The following is a 19,847-nucleotide window of genomic DNA, read 5'->3' as shown; positions in this document are numbered from 1 at the left end:
TTACCTTAATCTTCCGCTACGTCAGACTTCCAAGCTCCTCTAGATGTCTTTATGCAATTTGTGATAAATTTTTAATCAAGTAGTTAATAGTGTTCATTCTTTACACCGATCATCGAGCACTGAAGTACATTAATAGCCGGTGAAATATGAAGCAGTTTACTTTTTCTTTGAAGCACTCATAAGCATATCCACCCATTCAATGTGAGTTAATCCACGTACCCATCCAATAGAGGACTAACTTCTTTTTAGTGAATGAATTTCAATTTTTAGCAATAGATCATTAACTTTTGTTATGCTTCAAAAACTTCTCGTCGTTTAAGTTTCTCTATGAAGTTGGATGCTATTTCCATTTATGTTTTATATTAATTTGGTAATGTTTCTATAAGATTATCTCACCTTTGATGACCAAGCCAAGCTCAAAATATCCAATAATTAGCTCATTTGACTTCTAATTAAATTATTAGCATCATTATAAATAAAATGATAGTATAGTCAACGAGAACAGAGTCTGGGTTTTATATTTTAAAAAATGATAATATCGCCATCAATTAATGCGGGAATAAATAATAATAAAAATTGACATTTTTATTTAATTGATACCGAATCAAACTATGAATATTGGGTTTTTTCACAAGTAAAAAAATCAAACCAATATGATCAGTAGCAGGTTACTCAAACTTATTCATTATTATATTCTAAGTCAATTAAGCTGAAGGTTGTGTTATATAATTTTTATTAAATCTTCGGTGCTGTCATTACGAATTCAAATTATATATTGAACAAATTCCAAACCATGGTAAAAAATAAAAATATTAATAAAGTGAAAAAAAAAAAAAAAATCATTCAAATATATATTTGTCCTCATCACGTGCATTGACTGCTATGATAATCCTAAATTGACGCCGGAAATGGTTGATTTTTTCGTAGTGCCTACTGTCACCCTTCTTAAGAATAATTAAGGAGAAACTTCATTTTAAACCTCGAAACTATAACATGTTTTGAGAAGACTTCTATAAATTTTAAAAATTCTCAATTTCATTCCATCAACTGTCAATTTGATGCAATTTTTACCCTCCTTTGACAATTTTTAAATCTTAATTAACATTTAAAAATTGGCCATAATACCCTTGAATTTTTTATAAAATTTTAAATTTACCCTTAATTTCAAATTAAAAATTAAAATATATATATATATATATATATATATATATATATATATATTATCAAAAAAAAATCACAAGGTGACCCACAGTTGGGACACCTTGTGACCCTTTTTTTCAATTTTTTTTTTTTTTAGAAAAAAAAAAAAAAAAAAAAAAAAGAAGAAAATCAAATGGTAATTTTGTCCTTTTAGGGGTTTCCGTTAGAGGCAAAAATTGACGAAGGGGGTAAATTGCATCAAATTGAAAGTTCGAGGGGGTGAAATTGAGAGTTTTTGAAATTTATGAGGGTCTTTTCAAAACGCGCAATAGTTTAGGAATTCTTTGTGAAGTTTTCCCTAAAAATAATGTTATGTACCACATTTTTATTATGATGAATAGTTTTTTCTTAAAATTACTCTACTTTTTCAGCTGGTCAATGTGCACAAGCTATAGGAATTATATATTTCAACAAACAAAGTCATGCTGGAGGTAATTAAGCGAAGGAGAAACGCGGCGTCACATGCATTGGTGGTGGGTAGTTTACTTTTTTGCAAACTGTCATGCGTTGATTAATGGGAAATATTATAAGCAAAACAGGAATTGGAGATCGAGTTGCTGTGTTGCCTAGGTTTGACTAGCTAGCTTCATCCAAATTAAGATAAAAATAATGCCGACCAAATCGAGTTGTGCTTCGTAGGGGGAGATGTATCGTCTTCCTCACTCTGCTCCCTTCAATTAAACAATAACCGACCACAACCACCCAAGAACCGACGGATCAAAGCGTGCAGCAACGCCCAAACCAAATTAATCACACAACCTACGGTAACTTTCCTTTTTCTTTTTTCTTTTTTTTAAAAAAATTTAATCTTTAAAAGGGTCATGTCATGGTCTTTGAACATGTAAAAAATATATATTTTTAGAAAGTCTATATGTTCTTCTCATGTTCTTCTCCCATACAATTTTAAAAAACAATTAGTTGTTGAATATGTAAGACCCACACCTTTCACCATGTGAATCTTACGGATTTAATAACTGATTTTTAAAATAGTTATATGAGAGAATGACATGAGAAAGACAAATAGTTGTTCTCAATTTTTAACTAATGCTACATACTTACCTCTCCAGTCTCACTTCTGTACCACTAGTTTGATGTGACAATACCTATCAAACCTTGAATCAACCTTTATTAGAAAAATAAAAAAATAAAATCTAAGAGTTAATAGGACTGCCACATCGTCCCAATAATATTTGATTTTGATTTTTGGATCGGAGAGTATCCAGTTCATGGGTAGGATTTCTAAGAAGTTATCTTAGGGCTACAAATAGGACACGTGTCCTACTAATTAAAAATAATAATAAAATATTATTTAGAATTGTTTTTTTAAAGCAAAAAAAAAACAAAATAAAAAAAAATAATAATAGGGGTGGCTTACCACCTCATCTTGGCAATAGGGGTGGCCGACCACCGCTTTTTTGCCCTAGGAGTGGCTTCAGCCGGCTGAAGCCACCCCCTATGGCCAAGATGCCAGCCACCCCATTATTTTTTGGGCAAAAATTTTTTCCAAATCAGTTTGGAGGAAATATCTTTCATCCCATTTAAAATAGTGTCAATTGTCTATAAACATTTAAAATGTACATTAAATTTAGTCTAAGTTAATAAACTGCTATTAATGACGTTAAGAATTTAATGTGCATTTTAATTGTTTATAGACACTTGGCACTATTATAAATGGGTTAGAGGATATTTCCTCGAGATTGGTTTGAATGAAATTTTTATCATTTTATTTTGTTATATATATATTTTAATTATAAATAATATTTTATTATTATTTTTTAATTAGTAGGACACGTGTCCCATTTGTGGCCCTCAGATTTTTGAGCCCTAAGATTTCTGAGAAGAAATTCTAGCCATGAACTAGATAATCTCCAGTCCAATTTTGGACTGGAGATGATCCGGATCCAATAATATGAGAGTGAAATAAAAAATGAGTATTTAAAATTATTTCTTTTCATTAATGCTACTAAAAAAAATATGTGCTTCTCATATGGTATATGATAATAAACATATGACACTTTTAAAAAGTGGGTTTGAGAAGTGTTCTTACTACCCAACTTGTAAGAAATTTGTATCCAATTTTTATAAAAAAAAAAATAGTGTAGAGTTGACCATCTATATGTACTCCATTCGTGACCAACTCTGTTGGAACCGAAGCATCCAAAATGAAGAAAATTAAAAGAACAAGAAAAAAATGAGCAAGATATATATACTATAGGACTAATTACCTAATATACTACTTGAAGAAAGTTTTATCCGACTCATGATTTCGAAACTTAAGTACACACAGCATTTACATCCAGCTATGTAAATTTTTTTCATCCAATTAAAATATATATTTTTTACTACTTTAATTATTCACATTCTTTATTTTATCTTCGTCATGTGCATATCTTATCAAGAGTCATTTCTTTTTATTTCTTTTAACAATTGGTGAGTTATTGTAATTATTCAAAACATTGTAACAACTCACCAATTTTTGGCTAAAGTAGTTAACCGAATGCAGCTATATTTTCATCCAAATTTACATTCCGACTAACCAAAATAACATTTGACCACCCCAATGTGAATACTATGAATCATAACTTGAAAGAGAATAGAGACATAACTTTTCGCAAACAATATTGCCACTCAATCAGTGAGAGATTACGCCTCATGAAGCAGAAGTTACTAGATCGAATCTCCATCCCCTTTTCCTTCCCCTTATGCGGACATGTCAACAAAAGAAGAAAGAAAAAAACTAAACCAACTAAAGGTTTTTTTTTTTATAACAAGAAACCCTTCTAAGGCAGAGCCACTTCGTGTACCCAAGTCTGTTAGGTAAACCTTGAACCCGTGTAAAGCGCCCCCTCCATACGAATCAGATAATATTCCAACTTTACAGGCGGGCTAACCCCATGGAATTGTTTGCACCCAAGTAGATTCAACCGCAAGACCTCATGAACTACCACAAAGACTAAAGCTCTTACCACTTGAGCCAACCCCTTGGGGTTAAACCAACTAAAGTTACCGTCGACTCTTGTAATCAAGTGGTACATCTCTATGTGAACCCGTAAACACACAAGTAGACTCATGTATAAAAGGTTCAAAATGTTACAAGATAAAGAAGAATAGGAATACTACAAAAAGCAATTGTTCACTCATTCATATCTCGAAAAGAATAATTAAGCTCTACTATTGACATCTCAATGACATTGAAAGTGCGATTGTTTCCCTCTCTCCAGATAATCCATCCACATAAGGCAAAGAAGAAGTACATTCCAAATGAAATTATTTTTATATTGGCAAAACATTCCTCGACGACAAAAGGTAGACCTCAACAACTCTTTCTGGCATCACCCATTGAACCCTAGATGTGTAGAAGAAAAAAGACCACTACTCTCTTGAAACAGGGCAATGGATCAATAGATCATCAGCCATCTCTCCCTATCCTTACACACACACCAACAATCCAAGATAAATAATACTCATTTTGATAGATTATCCACTGTTAAATTTTCCCCAATGCAGTGGACAAACAAAAAAAAATGCAACTTTCCTACAGAATTTGCTTTCCCAAATTCTCTTTATTTAACTTGGTTAAATTACTAGCTGAGCACACTCATCAGGTCAACTTTTTTATTTATTGTCTTATGTCACAATTCGATCAAAGTGTATTACAGGATCATTTCTATAGAATCATGATATATGAAAACCAATTTCCTTACTACCTCAAGAACTATCCAGCAACTTCATAACAGGGTCTGCAACTGAAAATACTAGCAATAATTTTCCATGGCTTGCATTGACACGCAGCTACAACTCAAAAGTTCAATATGTCAATAATAAAAAACCAGTTGGGTTCCGTTCAAGGCTTAAACCTTAGCCCTAACTAGCTCCAAAAAAGACCTTATCTCATAAAACTTCACAAGGAAAATTTGTTGCAAAAAATTATGAACCTTAAAGAGCCACCACATAGAACAAGTTATTCTGGACTTAATGCAGGTCCTCCAATGTACCCTGATTTCATGCATTCAGGATAAAGACGTACAAGGGTGTATAAATTGAAGGATCCGGCTTCTATGCGGTAGTGAAAAGTACCGCATAGATGCTGTAATTCCAAACAGCGTCGTTTTGTGTATAGCAAAAGTAGATCTCTTTGCAAACGGCATAGTTTTAACTTAAAAAATTGGACTCTTCTGCAATAAGATTCACGCCGTCAACAGCAAACGGCAAACCTTGTTTAGGAGCCTTTCAGAGCCAACTGTGGTTGGCTTCCAAGCAATCACTAGTCCAGCTTCGCCACCTCTGGTGCTCTATCTCATACTCACCTCGCTCGGCTGAGGGCACTCTGATGTTTGGTGTCGAGATTAATATGAATCCTCCTTTGGGATCTTCACATCATACCAAAAGGGTTATATCGAAGTTTCTTTCTATGAAGATTAGGAACGGATCGCTTTCTCCTGCATAAGGTTCATATACAAGACAAAAATCGTTTCCAAGGAGAAGAGCTCCTTCAAACGTAGGCTCAGAATCCATTAATTGAGTAAGGTTTTTGAGGAAGTTCTACGGTTTGGACTCTTATTCAATTTCATTCTCTCTCTCTCTCTCTCTCTCTCTCTCTATATATATATATATATATATATATCCTCCTCAAAAACCATCACTCTTCTCTTTCGATCAGTTATGTCCTTCGTCCTTCATTCTTTATCAAAACAACCAATTTACCTCATTCGTGCCCTGTTCCTTTGTCCCATTCTTTATGCTCATGTGGGTTTGTTTTTCATGTAGATTCAATCTTCTGGGTATTTCTCTTCAAAAAAAAAAAAAAATCTTCTGAGTATTGAAACGGCGTCAAGTCACTTAGTAACTTTTTTCTTACTAACTTGTGCTGTTAGTCTAAAACGGTGTAGTTTTAGACTAACAGCATCTATGCGGTAGTTTTCACTACCGCATAGAAGCCGGATCCTAAATTGAAGACAGGATAATCCCCACGGCATGGGAACCTAGGCATTCATGGAGAGGTAATGTCTTAGTCAGTGTACATCTATATCCATTCTACCAGATGTCTCAACCACTCTAAAGGTAATTTAATTAATTTAAAACTTCAAACATTCACCTATTTCATATTATAAAAAGGAAAATGGCATCCATAAACATAGATTGGCATGGAATATGTTGACTGTTATTCACCTGCTGTTAAATGCTTCACAGATCAACGATTATCAGTTCCATTGTATTGTCTAGATAATTGCCTGTAATTTCGTGTGCACATGTGAGAAGTAAGGAGAACCCACAGGCTATAAGGAACGCTAAAAGAGAGATTACATCAGTACCAAGTGCACCTGTACAGAGATATTGGAAAAATTATATCATGCTTCAGTACCACCACCATTATATTCCTTCTCCTCCTCCGTCCTCCGAAGCGTATCACTACTACTGGGACCAACGCCAGCTCTCTCCGCTGATGCCATTCTCATGTCGCCAATGCCATTCTCCGAAGCGTATCACTACTACTACCACCGCCAATGCCATTCACCCACAAATACCTCCACTGCTGCCCCCCTGCCCTTGCCACGCACCTATGAAAATATCCACTCGCAATGAATGCTAGCTTTGTCGTCACATAAACAAATTTAGCTTTATGTTTGTTCTATATGTTGAATAGCTACAACTTAGAAAGCAACATTCATGGATGACCATAGAAAGCTTCAAACTTAAACAAAATAGAGATAAGGGGATTGTGAAAATTAATGGCCAATAACTATCAGAGTCATCTTTTTAGGTATCTTCAGTCGATCATTCATAAGAATGGGAATATGGAAGAGCATGTTATGCATAGAATTAGCGCAGGCTAGATTAAGTGGAGAGGCAAAAGTATTAGGTAGGCTTCTGCTTTTACACTGTTCAGATTTTGCAGAGAAGGAAAGTTAAGTATGCAGAAATTGGGAGGCTTGTTTTAGTTGTTCTCTCTGCTGTTAATGAGGTTTTGGAAGAAAACCAAATAAAGTGTCCGTCTTGCAATAAAAAAACGATTCCTTGTGAAATTAAACCATAAAGAAATGAAAACACAATCCATTACCAAGAAAAATCCATCAAACACATAAAGCAAAAGAAATTATAGCCATAAGTAACACAGAGAACTTCCATTGATGGCACTTCACATAATGGTCCTAAAAAAAAGGCAAGGAAACACATTCAGGACAGGAGAGGAGAGAAAGAAAAACTTACAGAATCTAGAAGAAAACTCAAAAACGAAATGGCTTCTCTTGGGTTTCGTTCCCGAAGATTGCTTCCCAAACATGTGGGTGCGCTGGTTTTTTCTCCATATACTCTTTAATAGCTTTGTTGTTGACGAAAAATCCTTTCTGGGTTAACGTTGCAATTACAGAACGAGCTTCTTCAACACCCTTATTCGAACACAATCTAGTAACCAAGCCCAGAAAAGTTTGGACATTCGGAGAGTGACCAGCCTCCAACATCTCGACACAAAAGGCAACGGCGTCGTCCAAATGGTCGCACTGATAAAAGCCCTGTATCAACACGGAGTAAGAGACGGCATTGGGAGAAATCCCATTGCTTTGCATTTTCCTGAAAATCCTTTTGGCATCGTCGAACTTCTGGGCCTTGCAGAAGCCTTCCACGACGGCGGTGTAGATAACCACTTCAGGAATCGTACCCTTTTCGCGCATCAACCCGAAGAGCTTCATGGCCTCTTGAACAAGCCCGTCTTTGCAAAGCCCATCGAGCATGGCCACGGCATTGGGGATCAGACCCGTTTCCTTGAGCTTCCTGAAGATCTCCTCGGCTTCTTGCGGTGGCGGCGGAGATGGCGATGTCTCCGCCTTTACTTCTCCTTCTTTTTCTTCTTCTGGCTCTTGTTTCGCACCAACTCCAAGCTTCAATTTATCCAGAAACTCAAAGTCGGCTTTATTGTTAGCGGCAGAGAGTCGTCTGTTATTGTCGAATTTGGGATTTGCAGGGCCTCTCAAAGGCCGGTTAGGAATGGGCTCAGGAGGACGCTGTTGGTGGCTATTGCGGCGGCTATTCTTGTCACCATCATCGTCGAATCGTCCTCTGACGCCGACGGCATCTTCCAGGGAGCTGGAGCTCAAACGGCATATTCTCCACCAACATGGAAGTGGCCTAGAAACAAGCTTGGAAATCCGGCTCTGGACTTGCAGTGCTGCCATGCGCGAGTGAATTAAGGAATGGATTGGATGAGGCTAGGGTTTAGGGCTTTTGTTTCCCCCTTTTCTTCCGGCTTGCAATTTTTTTTTTTAACAAGTGCTTCCATAAAATTTTATGATTTAATGTCCCGCTTAATTAAATAAGTCGAACTAATATTTATTTATATAGTTTTATATTCATACGTCGATATTATTAGAACTCGACGTGACATAACTTTTCATACTAATTATGTATTTAATATAAATTTAACATAAAATTAATAAACTAAAGTTAAAAGATTTAACATGATCACATTAGAATTTATTTATCTAATCTTATATTAATATCTCGATATAAATAGAATTTGACACGCAAACACGAATTTGCATGTTGTGGTGTAAATTAGGTGGTTTGCATCCTCCAATAGAAAACAAACACCTCAATTTAAAATATCAAAAAATAATATAATTATTCACATCAAATAATTTATCTCTTAACAAAATATCTCATAGAAAAAATATTCATTAATAAAACCATTGAAGTCACCATCTAGTGTTGTTTTGGGGACTCTAGAGTTAAGGGCTCGAAAATAGATGATGAGCGTTAAGTTAAAATGAATGGAAAAGTTCATAAAATTAATTTGCATTAAAAATATGGTATTTTCATCTCTTTATTTTTGATGTTTTTATTTAATGTGTTAAATTTAGATCAAACGCTGTAAAATAGAGTTTTAAACCAGGTGCAGATAGAAATGACTCTATTGAAACCCAGGTAAAGGGGAGGGTAGATCGGTCATTTACCAGTTGAGAAGGAGGGCAATAACGGCCAAACAAAAACAGGAGGAGCAAATAAAGAACCAGATAAGGCTCTGTTTTTGTGCACTCTCCCCAGCTGCCTCTTCTGCCTCTTTCTCTGCCTCCGGTGGCGACCGAGTTATGATTAAGCGCAAGTGGAAAGCTTCTTTGCATTTTCGCTGTTGATTTTGCTGTGGCTGCTGCTTAGCGTTGTTGATCGAAAGGTAAGCGGCTCTCTCGCATCTTGGTAGGGGATATGGAAATCTGTAGCAATCAACGTGGTGGTAGTAGCATCACGTGGTTCTTCAGAGATAGAGGGTTTGATGATAAAAGTATCCATGAAATGTTCAAAAAGTGCAAGCGCCTTGAGGGTGTGGAAAGGGAGAGAGCATCCGAGAATTGGGATTACCTCAAAAGCATTGGCATTCAGGAGAGAAAGCTCCCTTCAATTGTTTCAAAGTGCCCCAAGATCCTTGCACTGGGTCTCCATGAGAAGCTTGTTCCCATGGTTGAGTGCCTCTCCACGCTTGGTACAAAACCCCAAGAAGTTGCTTCCGCCATTGCCAAATTTCCTCCCATACTCTCCCATAGTGTGGAAGAGAAGCTCTGTCCACTTCTGGCATTCTTTCAGGCACTTGGTGTCTCTGAAAAGCAACTTGGCAGAATGATATTGCTCAACCCGAGGCTCATCAGCTACAGCATTGAATTGAAGCTGACACAGATAGTGGACTTTCTTGCCGCTATTGGCCTGGCCAGAGATGGGATGATTGCCAAAGTTCTGGCAAAAAACCCATTTATTATGGGTTATAGCGTCGATAAAAGGCTACGCCCCACTTCAGATTTTTTGAAATCAGTAGGTCTTACAGAGCAGGATCTTCAAACAGTGGCAATGAACTTCCCTGAAGTTCTCTGCAGAGATGTGAACAAGGTGCTGAGACCCAATTTCGCTTATCTAAAAAGATGTGGGTTTGGAGATGGACAGATAGCATCTTTGATAACTGGTTTTCCCCCTGTTCTGATAAAGAGCATCCAAAATTCTTTAGAACCTCGGATCAGGTTTCTGGTGGAGGTAATGGGGAGACGGATTGATGAAGTCACTGATTATCCTGACTTCTTTCGGCATGGCTTGAAGAAAAGATTGGAGTTGCGGCACAAACTTTTGAAAAAGAAGAATATTGCTTGTAGCTTGAGTGAAATGCTGGACTGTAATCAAAAGAAGTTCTTAATGAAGTTTGGTTTCTTTGAAGGGCATGCCTAAGGTACTCTGGCCACATCCTTCTGTAATTTAAATATGCCTTCTTGAAAATTGAATGCAATTAACTAGTATGTGGGTCTAGGCGCATCCATGAAAAATGTTGACTTCAGCATTTGATCAAGCATTTAGTTACTTTCAAATATAGCTTAATCGAAAGTCCTAACAATTATGTGGTTTATCTGCTGATAACTTCAATGACACATTGCCCATTGTCTAGATTTTATGTTGTTTTCTGCTTTTAGTGAAACCAATCTTTTGCTCGTTCAAGAAACATGTTAAGATATGTGTACTTAGGGCGCCTTACGCATTTAATGATATGTGTCAATTACTTATAAAAATAAAAAAGAAAAAGAAAAAGAAAGAAAGGAAGAAACATGTTAACATATAGGTGCACTGGATCTGTGGGCAAAAAGCACATGATACCATGGTTACAACATCCCTTTTTGAGGTTGTATGAGTATGCAAGAACTGGTGTTGTTATTAGCTTATAACTGGTGGCCCAGAGTGGTTCCAGCTTTAAGCATAAATATGAATGAAATCTTGCAACTTTATAAGTGATGGTTGTTTTTGAAGAGAACCAACCAACTAATCGTGTAGTGTATGCTCCCAGACAGAACAAGATGAACATTTTTAGGACATCAACTGCGTAGAGATCTGCTGAAAAATGTCTTCATATTCTACATGTGCAAAAAATCATCTGCTTTTTTTCTATTTATAAATAATCGAGATATCATATAAAGCGTAAAGTGTACCCAGGTTCACAGAATGTATACATAAGAAAAACACCCAAGTAAAAGGAGAAAAAAGAACAAAGAAATCTTGGTAACTAATCATTAAAGGAGAAACAAAGACAGCTGTTCAAAGATATAAAGTATAGAAGAAAAAAGACTTAATGTCCCCCAAAGTCTTCTTACAGTCCTAAAAACTTGTCATTCCCTTCCCTTCAAAGGCACCACAAACATTCTTATAGTGTTTAAGTAAATGGAGGATCAGATTAGGTGTGGAGATCAAACTCCCCTGTAAAGATGAAGCTTGGATTGTTTCCCTGCTATTAGAGAAATTTGGTTCTCTAAGTTTCCTTGCTAGTGCATATAGATATTCATATATCCGCCAAATAAATTTGTTCCTTCCAACTTCATATTAAAAGTCAACTACAATCAAAACTGCATAAACCAAAAAAAAGAAGAAAAAAAAAGAACGGATTTCTTGCAGAGGACATCTTGACTTAAAAAAAATATGTATTACATCGGATATGAATACCCATTATCCTATATTGCAAGCATGAATCTCACAAGAAAATGCAGGGGTAATAAGGCTAAGGTTGAATTTGTAGAGAATTGAAGAGACATTAGTGCCATATTCAAAACTTACAAAGCGGAACAAATGCGTATCTTTCACAAACAACCTCCCATTATACTGCAAAAGAAAAATGCCTACTAATTCCTGGAGCTTAATTAAAGACGTGGACTCTGAGATGAGCTGAAGCCTTCTGCAATGGTTACAGAACAACCTTTGGAAGACAATGTTGTACTAGAAACTATACTCTCAGTGGTGCTGATGGAAGCATCCATCAAAGGCCATGTGAAGAAAGGTTTGAATGGGGGAACATGAGGGGCCGACATAGTTCCACCTATAATCTGGCATATAGCCTGCGCTTGAGGCTTCTCACTGGCAATGGGATGTGAACATGCCAGTCCCAAAAACAAAAGCCTCTCTGCTTCATCAACCACATACTCATTGTGGAGCCTCCCATCTACAGCTTCTTGAATGTTTCCTTCACGATGCAACATCCAAACCCAATCAACCAAGGAATACAAACGTTGATGGTGATCAATCCCGGTCCCAGGACTTCTGCCACACACTACCTCTAGTACGGCTGCACCAAAACCAAACACATTAGATTCCGGTGTAGCTTTCCCTGTGTGGAAGCACTCTGGAGCAACATAGCCCATGGTGCCGGCGACTCCAGGTAATCCTAATTCAGCATAAGAGTTCCTTCCATTGTCTAAGGCTCGAGCAAGGCCAAAGTCACTCAGGCGAGCTTGGTAGTCGGAGTCAAGCATGATGTTGCTGGCTTTGAGGTCACGGTGCAAGACCTTCTGGTCATACTCATTGTGCAAATAATTCAGTGCTGATGCTACATCTGCTAGTATCTTGTATCGACGTTCCCAATTCAAAGTGTTGGGGTTGGAAGCCTCATAAAGGTGTTTATCAAGACTACCATTTGGCATAAAGTCGTACAACAATAGTAGCTTCCCCTTGTCATAGCACCACCCTTCACAAAGACTACCTATTAGAGAGGTGATCAAGGATATTGAGAAGTATAACTTTATTGAAGCCAATGCATAGCAGAGAATATCAATTGATTAGCTGCATATATCTTTGAAAAAGGGAAGAAAAAAGTAACAAGAAGAAGACAGAAAGAAAATTGTAGAGAAGGTTACCAATTAAGCGAACAAGATTTTTATGGCGAAGGCAGTAAATGATGGTGAGCTCAGCCAAGAAATCATCTTTGCCTTTGATTTTGTCTCTGGAGAATTGCTTTACAGCTATTTCAGTAGCAGTATCATCATCCTTGATATTCAGAATTCCTTTGTAAACAATTCCAAACCCACCTTCACCTAGCCTCATACTCTCATGGAAGTTGTTGGTAGCCTTTTTTACATCCTTATATTTGAATTCCTTGGGCATCTCAGGCAACCAAGTCAAGCTCTTATCAAAAACGTTAGACTCCTCATCACTTCTTCTTCTTCTTCTTTGATTCTTCAGATATAGAACACCGCATAGGGCCAACAATATCACACCTGCAGGGACTCCTACCCCCAGACCTATCTTCAACCAAATCAAATCACTTTCGTTATTTAGAACATCTACCTCTAAGCTCCACTTCAAGACACAATGCAACTCAATCTGGGGATAATTACCTGTAGAAGCAGCAAACCCAAAAGTACGATTGTTGATTCACATAGTTTTTCAGGTTTATAGTCTCGCTGAGAAGAGGTTTTCAGGCTTTTGTTCCCCTTGTTTCGCCATGTAAGCCTCCATTAGCTTGGACCTGCCATTATACTGGACCCAGACAGAGTGATTCGTGCTTACTTCGGGGGACAATTCAATACCATGAACATCAAGAGAGAGTCTTGTTTGATCTAACGGAGTTGATGCTAAGCCCAATATGATTGCATCAGGATCGTAGTCTTGCTTTTCTGTATCAAATTCTATAGCCACGATCCGGTTAGTATGGTTACCATCGGTGGCAGCATTAGTGAGGCTGAGCCATTGCCCGAAACTTGCTGCAGGCATCGTCATAGCCGGGGCTGTGAGAAAGGCAAGACCTTCACCAGTCATCCAGTTCGGCTCTTTGTAAATGTTTATGTCGAAACTTGAGATGAAGGAGGCCTGGTCGTCATTAGACGACCACAGCTTGAAAGGCTTTGAATACATAACGCGGCTGGCCTTTTCAGTGAGTTTGTCGAGTTTGCTGATTGAGTCTGGGGTTATCTGAAGGGCTCCGTAAACAATGGATGACTCCCCTTCAAGCTGTAAGTAATTGTTATCCTTAGTCTGATCAAATACATCAAACGTGAAATTATTCGGCCCTGAAAAGGATGGTGCAGCTTGTATGTCAACCAGATGCAAAAGGCTGAAAAGGATAATTGCAACATTGATACTCATTTCGTTTGAGTTCAAAGCTGCAGATGGGGATCAATGAGCATGAGCAGAGCACTTAACTACCTTCGTCGCACTTAACTATATTAAATTATTTAAATATAATTTTGTAAAAATTTAATTTAATTTAAATTTAGCAACGTGTCAATATTGACACGTTGCTATTTCTTGACGTGTGAAATGTGCCACGTCACTAAATATTGACGTGGCACATTCAACACGTCAATAAAATAATTATTGACATGCCACTTTTGTCACGTAAAAAACTATCCATTTTTTTGTAGTGTTCTCTCATATATTACTACTCCTTGACGTGTCAAATGTGCCACGTCACTAAATATTGACGTGTCAAATGTGCCACGTCACTAAATATTGACGTGGCACATTCAACACGTCAATAAAATAATTATTGACGTGCCACTTTTGTCATGTCAAAAACTATCCATTTTTTTGTAGTGTTCTCTCATATATTACTACTCCGAGACTATAGATTCTTGTCTTTTCTGGTATATATTTATCTGCATATCCATCATTTCTTTGATCAATATTCACCAAAGAATGGTGTAGTTCGACAGTTTTGGCATCAGGAGTCGATAGTTCCACAAAGGCGGCGGTCATTTTGAAAAGTAGGGCCATGGAATGGTATCACCACTCAACGCGAAAGGCCGCTATACACGAGGAAAATGATCATGAGATGTTGAAAAACAAGTCGAGCAAAGAAAAGTTAGGAGAAAGGAAAAGTTGTTTCTTGGTTACTAATACAGTAATAAAAGTTATGGGAAACTTCAGTAAGCCCCCAAACTTCTAGCCGATTTGACGAGCACTTCTTGAATTACCAAAACTCTTACTTAGGTCCTCTGAACTTTGGTTTGCTCTCACTTTGGACCCTTCTGTTAGTTTTCAACGTTAAAGTCAAACAATTTGACTTTTTATGCACATTTTACCCTCAACCAAAACTACGTCGTTTTGGGCTCCAAAACTACACCGTTTTGGGCTCCAAAACTACATCACCACCCAACCCAAAACGACGTCATTTTAAACATAATATTAAAAAATAAATAAAAAAGAAGAAGACCAAATCGGGGGCCAAAATAGGGTGATTGGACCACCCCAGTCTGGGGGTGGTCAAACCACCCTCATGGCCAAGGGGGTGGTCCGGCCACCCCCAAAAGGCCAAAAAAAAAAAGGGGGGCAGGGGGGATCGGGTGCTTTTGGGGGTGGTCGGACCACTCCCTTGGCCAACCACCCCCAGATCGGTCAGGGGGTGGCTCTTGGCCAAAAATGTGGTGGTCCAGCCACCCCATTTTGGCCAAGGTCTTTTTCTTTTTCTTTTTTTATTATTTTTTATATATATATATTTTGCTTTTCTTTTAAAATAAATAAATAATTAATTAATGCCTAAAACAATGTTGTTTTGGGCTGGGTAGGTGTTCTAGTTTTAGAGCCCAAAACGACGCAATTTTGGGATGAGTGTAAAATGGGCATAAGAAATCAAACTGTTTGACTTTAACATTGAAAACGAACAAAAGGGTTCAAAGTGAGAGCAAACCAAAATTCAGAGGGTCTAAGTGAGAGTTTTTGTAATTCAGGAGGTACTTGTCAAATCGACTGCCGATTGGGAGTTTGGGGGGCCTTATTGAAGTTTTTCCTAAAAGTTACAAAAGTTGAATTCTCACGCTCCTGCTCCCCCTTACGTGTGGATTTAAATGCTCCTTAATATTTGAGGTCTAACATATGAAATATTTAATTGAAATGAGAAATAAATAACGAAAACATGATTCAAACTTAGAACATTTGTTATGATGTCATGTTAAATTATCACTTATCCAAAAAATTTAAGCTAATAGAAAAAAAAAAAGATTAAAAAAAAAAAAGAATTTACTCATTTAATTTATGTTCTAATTCCAAGCTCCTAGCCGGTGCGTACAAGTAAGCGGGATTTGGCTGTTATGATGAGACCATTCAATAAGACAAAAGATGATAATAATGGCCATGTGATTGCAGAATTGAAGGCATTCAAACTAACGTGTTTGAGTTTGGAGACATTGACTAGTCTTTCCCCAAAATTAAACGCTAGTCAATTCAAGGCCTTTTCCCTTCCTCAATTCTTAATCCATCCAAAGTCCTTTGCAAAGAAGATTCCCAGAATTCAAAGCATAAAATGGTATGTTCTACAGAAAATGCAGTTGGGAAGACATCAATTTTTTCTTTGAAAAGTGGTAGCCAGCCATCAAATTATGACCCTTATCTACGACACTTGGGGCCGGCAACTTTGTCTACTGATAATAAAATGGGTCATTTTTTTCTTTTCTTTTGTTTTTATTTTTTATTTTTTTATTATTATAAACAAACAGGAAGGGACGATGAAAGTGACTACTTTACCTAAACATGATAATAAGCATGTATCTACATATATTTTTACCGTATTTTTATACCCTAATTTCTTTACACACAGAATAGATGATAACTTGATATTTTTGTAAAAACACTCGAACGTGTTAAACAGATCGGTTAGTAGACGTCGTAAAATTAGGGTTTTTACAAAAAGTTCAAACGTTTTGTGAAACAATCAAATGGAGCAATGTTGCACAGAATGTTCGAACATTGCTTTAAATGATCGAACAGTGGCAATCTGCATGTAATGAAATGTGACTATGGAAAGAAAGTTAGGACCTTTGAAGTTTTAGTGACACCTGATTTTCTCGAGTTTTCGTGGCGGTCCTTTGTGTATTACAAGTCATTGCTGATGGAGAAAATCACGGTGGTGGAAAAATTAATTTCATGATTGCATGCTGAGTAATCTCTAATTGTATGAGTTCCATTTGATAGACCAAATTGCAAATGCTGGTGCATATGGATATGGCATACTGTATAGCTGCCAAAAAAAATTTGTTCCTTCGAGGTTCATATTAAGAGATTACATGGGATATGAGTACTCCCATTAACCTATATTGCAAGCATGAATCTCACTAGAAAATGCAGGGGTAATAAGACTAAGGTTGAATTTGTAGACAATTGAGAATGTTATTGCCATATTCAAAACTTACTAAGCAGAACAAATGGGTATCTTACAAAAACATTCCATTTTAATGCAACAGAAAAATGACTACCAACTCCAGGAGCTTAATTAAAGACAAGAACTCGGGGATGAGCTGAAGCCTTCTGCAGTAACGTTAACAGAACAACCATTGGAAGACAATATTGTGGTAGAAACTGTACCCTCAGCGGTGCGGAAGGAAGCATCCATCGAAGGCCATGTGAAGAATGGTTTGAATGGAGGCACATGAGGGGCCGACATAGTTCCACCTATAATCTGGCATATAGCCTGTGCCTGAGGCCTCTCACTGGCAATGGGATGTGAACATGCGAGTCCCAAAACTAAAAGCCTCTCTGCTTCATCAACCACATACTCATTGCGGAGCCTCTCATCTACAGCTTCTTGAATGTTTCCTTCACGATGCAACAGCCAAACCCAATCAACCAAGGAATAGAAGCGTTGATGGTGATCGATCCCGGTCCCGGGACTTCTGCCACACACTACCTCTAGTACAACTGCACCAAAACCAAACACATCAGATTCTGGTGTGGCTTTTCCTGTGTGGAAGCACTCCGGAGCAACATAGCCCATGGTGCCGGCAACTCCAGGTAATCCTAGTTCGGCATAAGAGTTCCGCCCATTGTCTAAGGCTCGAGCAAGGCCAAAGTCGCTCAGGCGAGCATTGTAGTCGGAGTCGAGCAAGATGTTGCTGGCTTTGAGGTCCCGGTGCACAACCTTCTGGTCATACTCATTGTGCAAATAACGCAATGCTGATGCTACATCTGCTAGTATCTTGTATCGACGTTCCCAATTCAAAGTGTTCTGGTTGGAAGCCTCATATAGGTGTGTGTCAAGACTACCATTTGGCATAAAGTCGTACAACAATAGTAGCTTTCCCTTTTCATAGCACCACCCTTCACAAAGACTATATATTAGAGAGTTGATCAAGGATACTGAGAAGTAGAATTTTAATCAAGTAGAATATCAATTGATCAGCTGCATTTATCTTTGAAAAGGAAATAACAAAAGGACTGCACAATCTAGAGAAATTTGTGCTGATATATATGTTTAAGTGTCGTCAGTTAGAACCTATTAATAATACTTGTGCTTTCCGGATTGCTAACAATTTGAGAAACGAATATGAAAGTGCTCCTTTAGGCCCTGTCCGAGCAAGTCCTGGGCAACCAACACCCCTGTTCGGACAAGTGGGTCTTATAGGACCTCTCTTCTAGATTGCTAGCTAGCAATGTGGACAGCAAATTGCTAGGAATCCAAATCCCCCATGACCAACATGGCATCAAAATTCAAAAATCAGATAACACATGCTGCTTTGCTATAAAGCTTGTGGTGATCTTTGAATACTTTGATGAAATAGGAATTTCAAGTTGTGATAGAATGTCCTTCCAAAAAAAAAAAAACTAATAACAAGATTATAGAAAGAAATAAAGAACATTGAAGAGAAAGTTACCAATTAAGCGAACAAGATGTTTATGGCGAAGGCGGTGTATGATGGTGATTTCAGCCAAGAAATCATCTTTGCTTTTGATTTTGTCTCTGGAGAATTGCTTTACAGCTATTTCAGTTGCAGTAGTATCATTTTCTATATTCAGAATTCCTTTGTAAACAATACCAAACCCACCTTCACCCAGCCTCATACTCTCATGGAAGTTGTTGGTAGCCTTCTTTACATCCTTATACTTGAATTCCTTGGGCATCCCAGGCAACCATCTCAAGCTTTTATCAAAAACGTCTGACTTCTCATCACTTCTTCTTCTTCTTCTTCTTCTTCTTCGCTTGTTCACATATAGAACACCGCATAGAACCAACAATATCACACCTGCGGGGACTCCTACCCCCAGACCTATCTTCAACCAAATCAAATCACTTTCCTTGTTTAGAGCATCTATCTCTAAGCTCCATTCTATGACACAATTCTTCTGAGTATGTGGATAATTACCTGTAGAAGCAGCAAACCCAAAGTAAGATTGTTGACTCACATAGTCTTTCAGGTTTATGGTCTCTCTGAGAAGAGGTTCTTCAGGCTTTCTTACTCCTTGTCTCTCCATGTAAACCTCCATTAGCTTGGTCGTGCCATTATAGTGGACCCATACTTGGTAATTGGTGCTTGTTTCTGGAGACAAAGTGATATTATGAACATCAAGAGAGACAGTCTTGTTTGATATAACAGAGTTGATGTTAAGGCCAATATGGTTGTCATCAGGATCGTAGTCTTGCTTTTCTGTATCAAATTCTATAGCCACGATCCGGTTACTCTGGTTTCCATTGGTGGCAGCATTGGTGAGGCCAAGATATCCCCCGAAACTTTCTGTAGGCATCGAGGCATCCGGGGCTATGACAAAGGCAAGACCTTCCGCAGGATTCCACCTCGGCACTTTCTCAAGGTTTATGACAAAACTTGATTTGAAGGAGGTAGGGTTGCTGTCTTCGGATGACCACAGCTTGAAGGGCTCTGAATACATAACTCGGCCGGACATGTTAATGAGCTTTTCGGGTTCCTTGATTTTGTTTGCAGTTACATGAAGGACTCCTTGCAAACTGGTTGAATCCCCATTAAAGGTTAAGAAATCGGCATCCGTCGAATCATCAAATGGATCAAACGCAAAATAATTTTTTCTAATGGATGGTGCAGCTTGAATGTCAACCAGATGCAGAAGGCTGAAAAGGATAATAATAGCAACGGTGATATTCATCTTGTTTTACTTCTTTTGAGGAGGAGAAGCAGAGGGTA

General features: G+C 37.7%; 4 protein-coding genes and 1 pseudogene across 4 annotated transcripts; 1 reads left to right on the top strand and 4 right to left on the bottom strand.

Moving 5' to 3' along the window:
• Positions 1-6,370: 6,370 nt before the first annotated feature.
• On the bottom strand, positions 6,371-8,458 carry LOC132186686 (Pentatricopeptide repeat (PPR) superfamily protein). Its single transcript, XM_059600699.2, has 2 exons — positions 7,408-8,458; positions 6,371-6,758 (listed from the first exon to the last, which is right to left on the bottom strand). The coding sequence occupies exon 1, from the start codon at positions 8,367-8,369 to the stop codon at positions 7,425-7,427; it is 945 nt and encodes a 314-aa protein (XP_059456682.2). The 5' UTR covers positions 8,370-8,458; the 3' UTR covers positions 6,371-6,758; positions 7,408-7,424.
• Positions 8,459-9,243: 785 nt separating this feature from the next.
• Positions 9,244-17,237, top strand: PDE191 (Mitochondrial transcription termination factor family protein). The gene is made up of 2 exons (XM_059575048.2): positions 9,244-10,399; positions 17,160-17,237. The coding sequence occupies exon 1, from the start codon at positions 9,397-9,399 to the stop codon at positions 10,396-10,398; it is 1,002 nt and encodes a 333-aa protein (XP_059431031.2). The 5' UTR covers positions 9,244-9,396; the 3' UTR covers position 10,399; positions 17,160-17,237.
• On the bottom strand, positions 11,844-12,758 carry LOC132169273 (putative L-type lectin-domain containing receptor kinase S.5 pseudogene; annotated as a pseudogene).
• On the bottom strand, positions 12,754-14,067 carry LOC148587473 (putative L-type lectin-domain containing receptor kinase S.5). The gene is made up of 2 exons (XM_088512632.1): positions 13,512-14,067; positions 12,754-13,319 (listed from the first exon to the last, which is right to left on the bottom strand). The coding sequence occupies exons 1-2, from the start codon at positions 14,065-14,067 to the stop codon at positions 12,754-12,756; spliced, it is 1,122 nt and encodes a 373-aa protein (XP_088368758.1).
• On the bottom strand, positions 17,181-19,809 carry LOC132169281 (putative L-type lectin-domain containing receptor kinase S.5). Its single transcript, XM_059580342.2, has 2 exons — positions 18,567-19,809; positions 17,181-18,012 (listed from the first exon to the last, which is right to left on the bottom strand). Exons 1-2 carry the CDS (start codon positions 19,807-19,809, stop codon positions 17,189-17,191), a joined length of 2,067 nt encoding a protein of 688 aa, XP_059436325.2. The 3' UTR covers positions 17,181-17,188.
• Positions 19,810-19,847: the final 38 nt, after the last annotated feature.

This window comes from Corylus avellana, chromosome 2 (genome assembly GCF_965113065.1).
Source record: "Corylus avellana chromosome 2, dhCorAvel1.hap1.2, whole genome shotgun sequence".
In the NCBI taxonomy this organism is placed as follows: Eukaryota; Viridiplantae; Streptophyta; class Magnoliopsida; order Fagales; family Betulaceae; genus Corylus; species Corylus avellana.
This window is presented reverse-complemented; position numbering and strand designations above follow the sequence as displayed.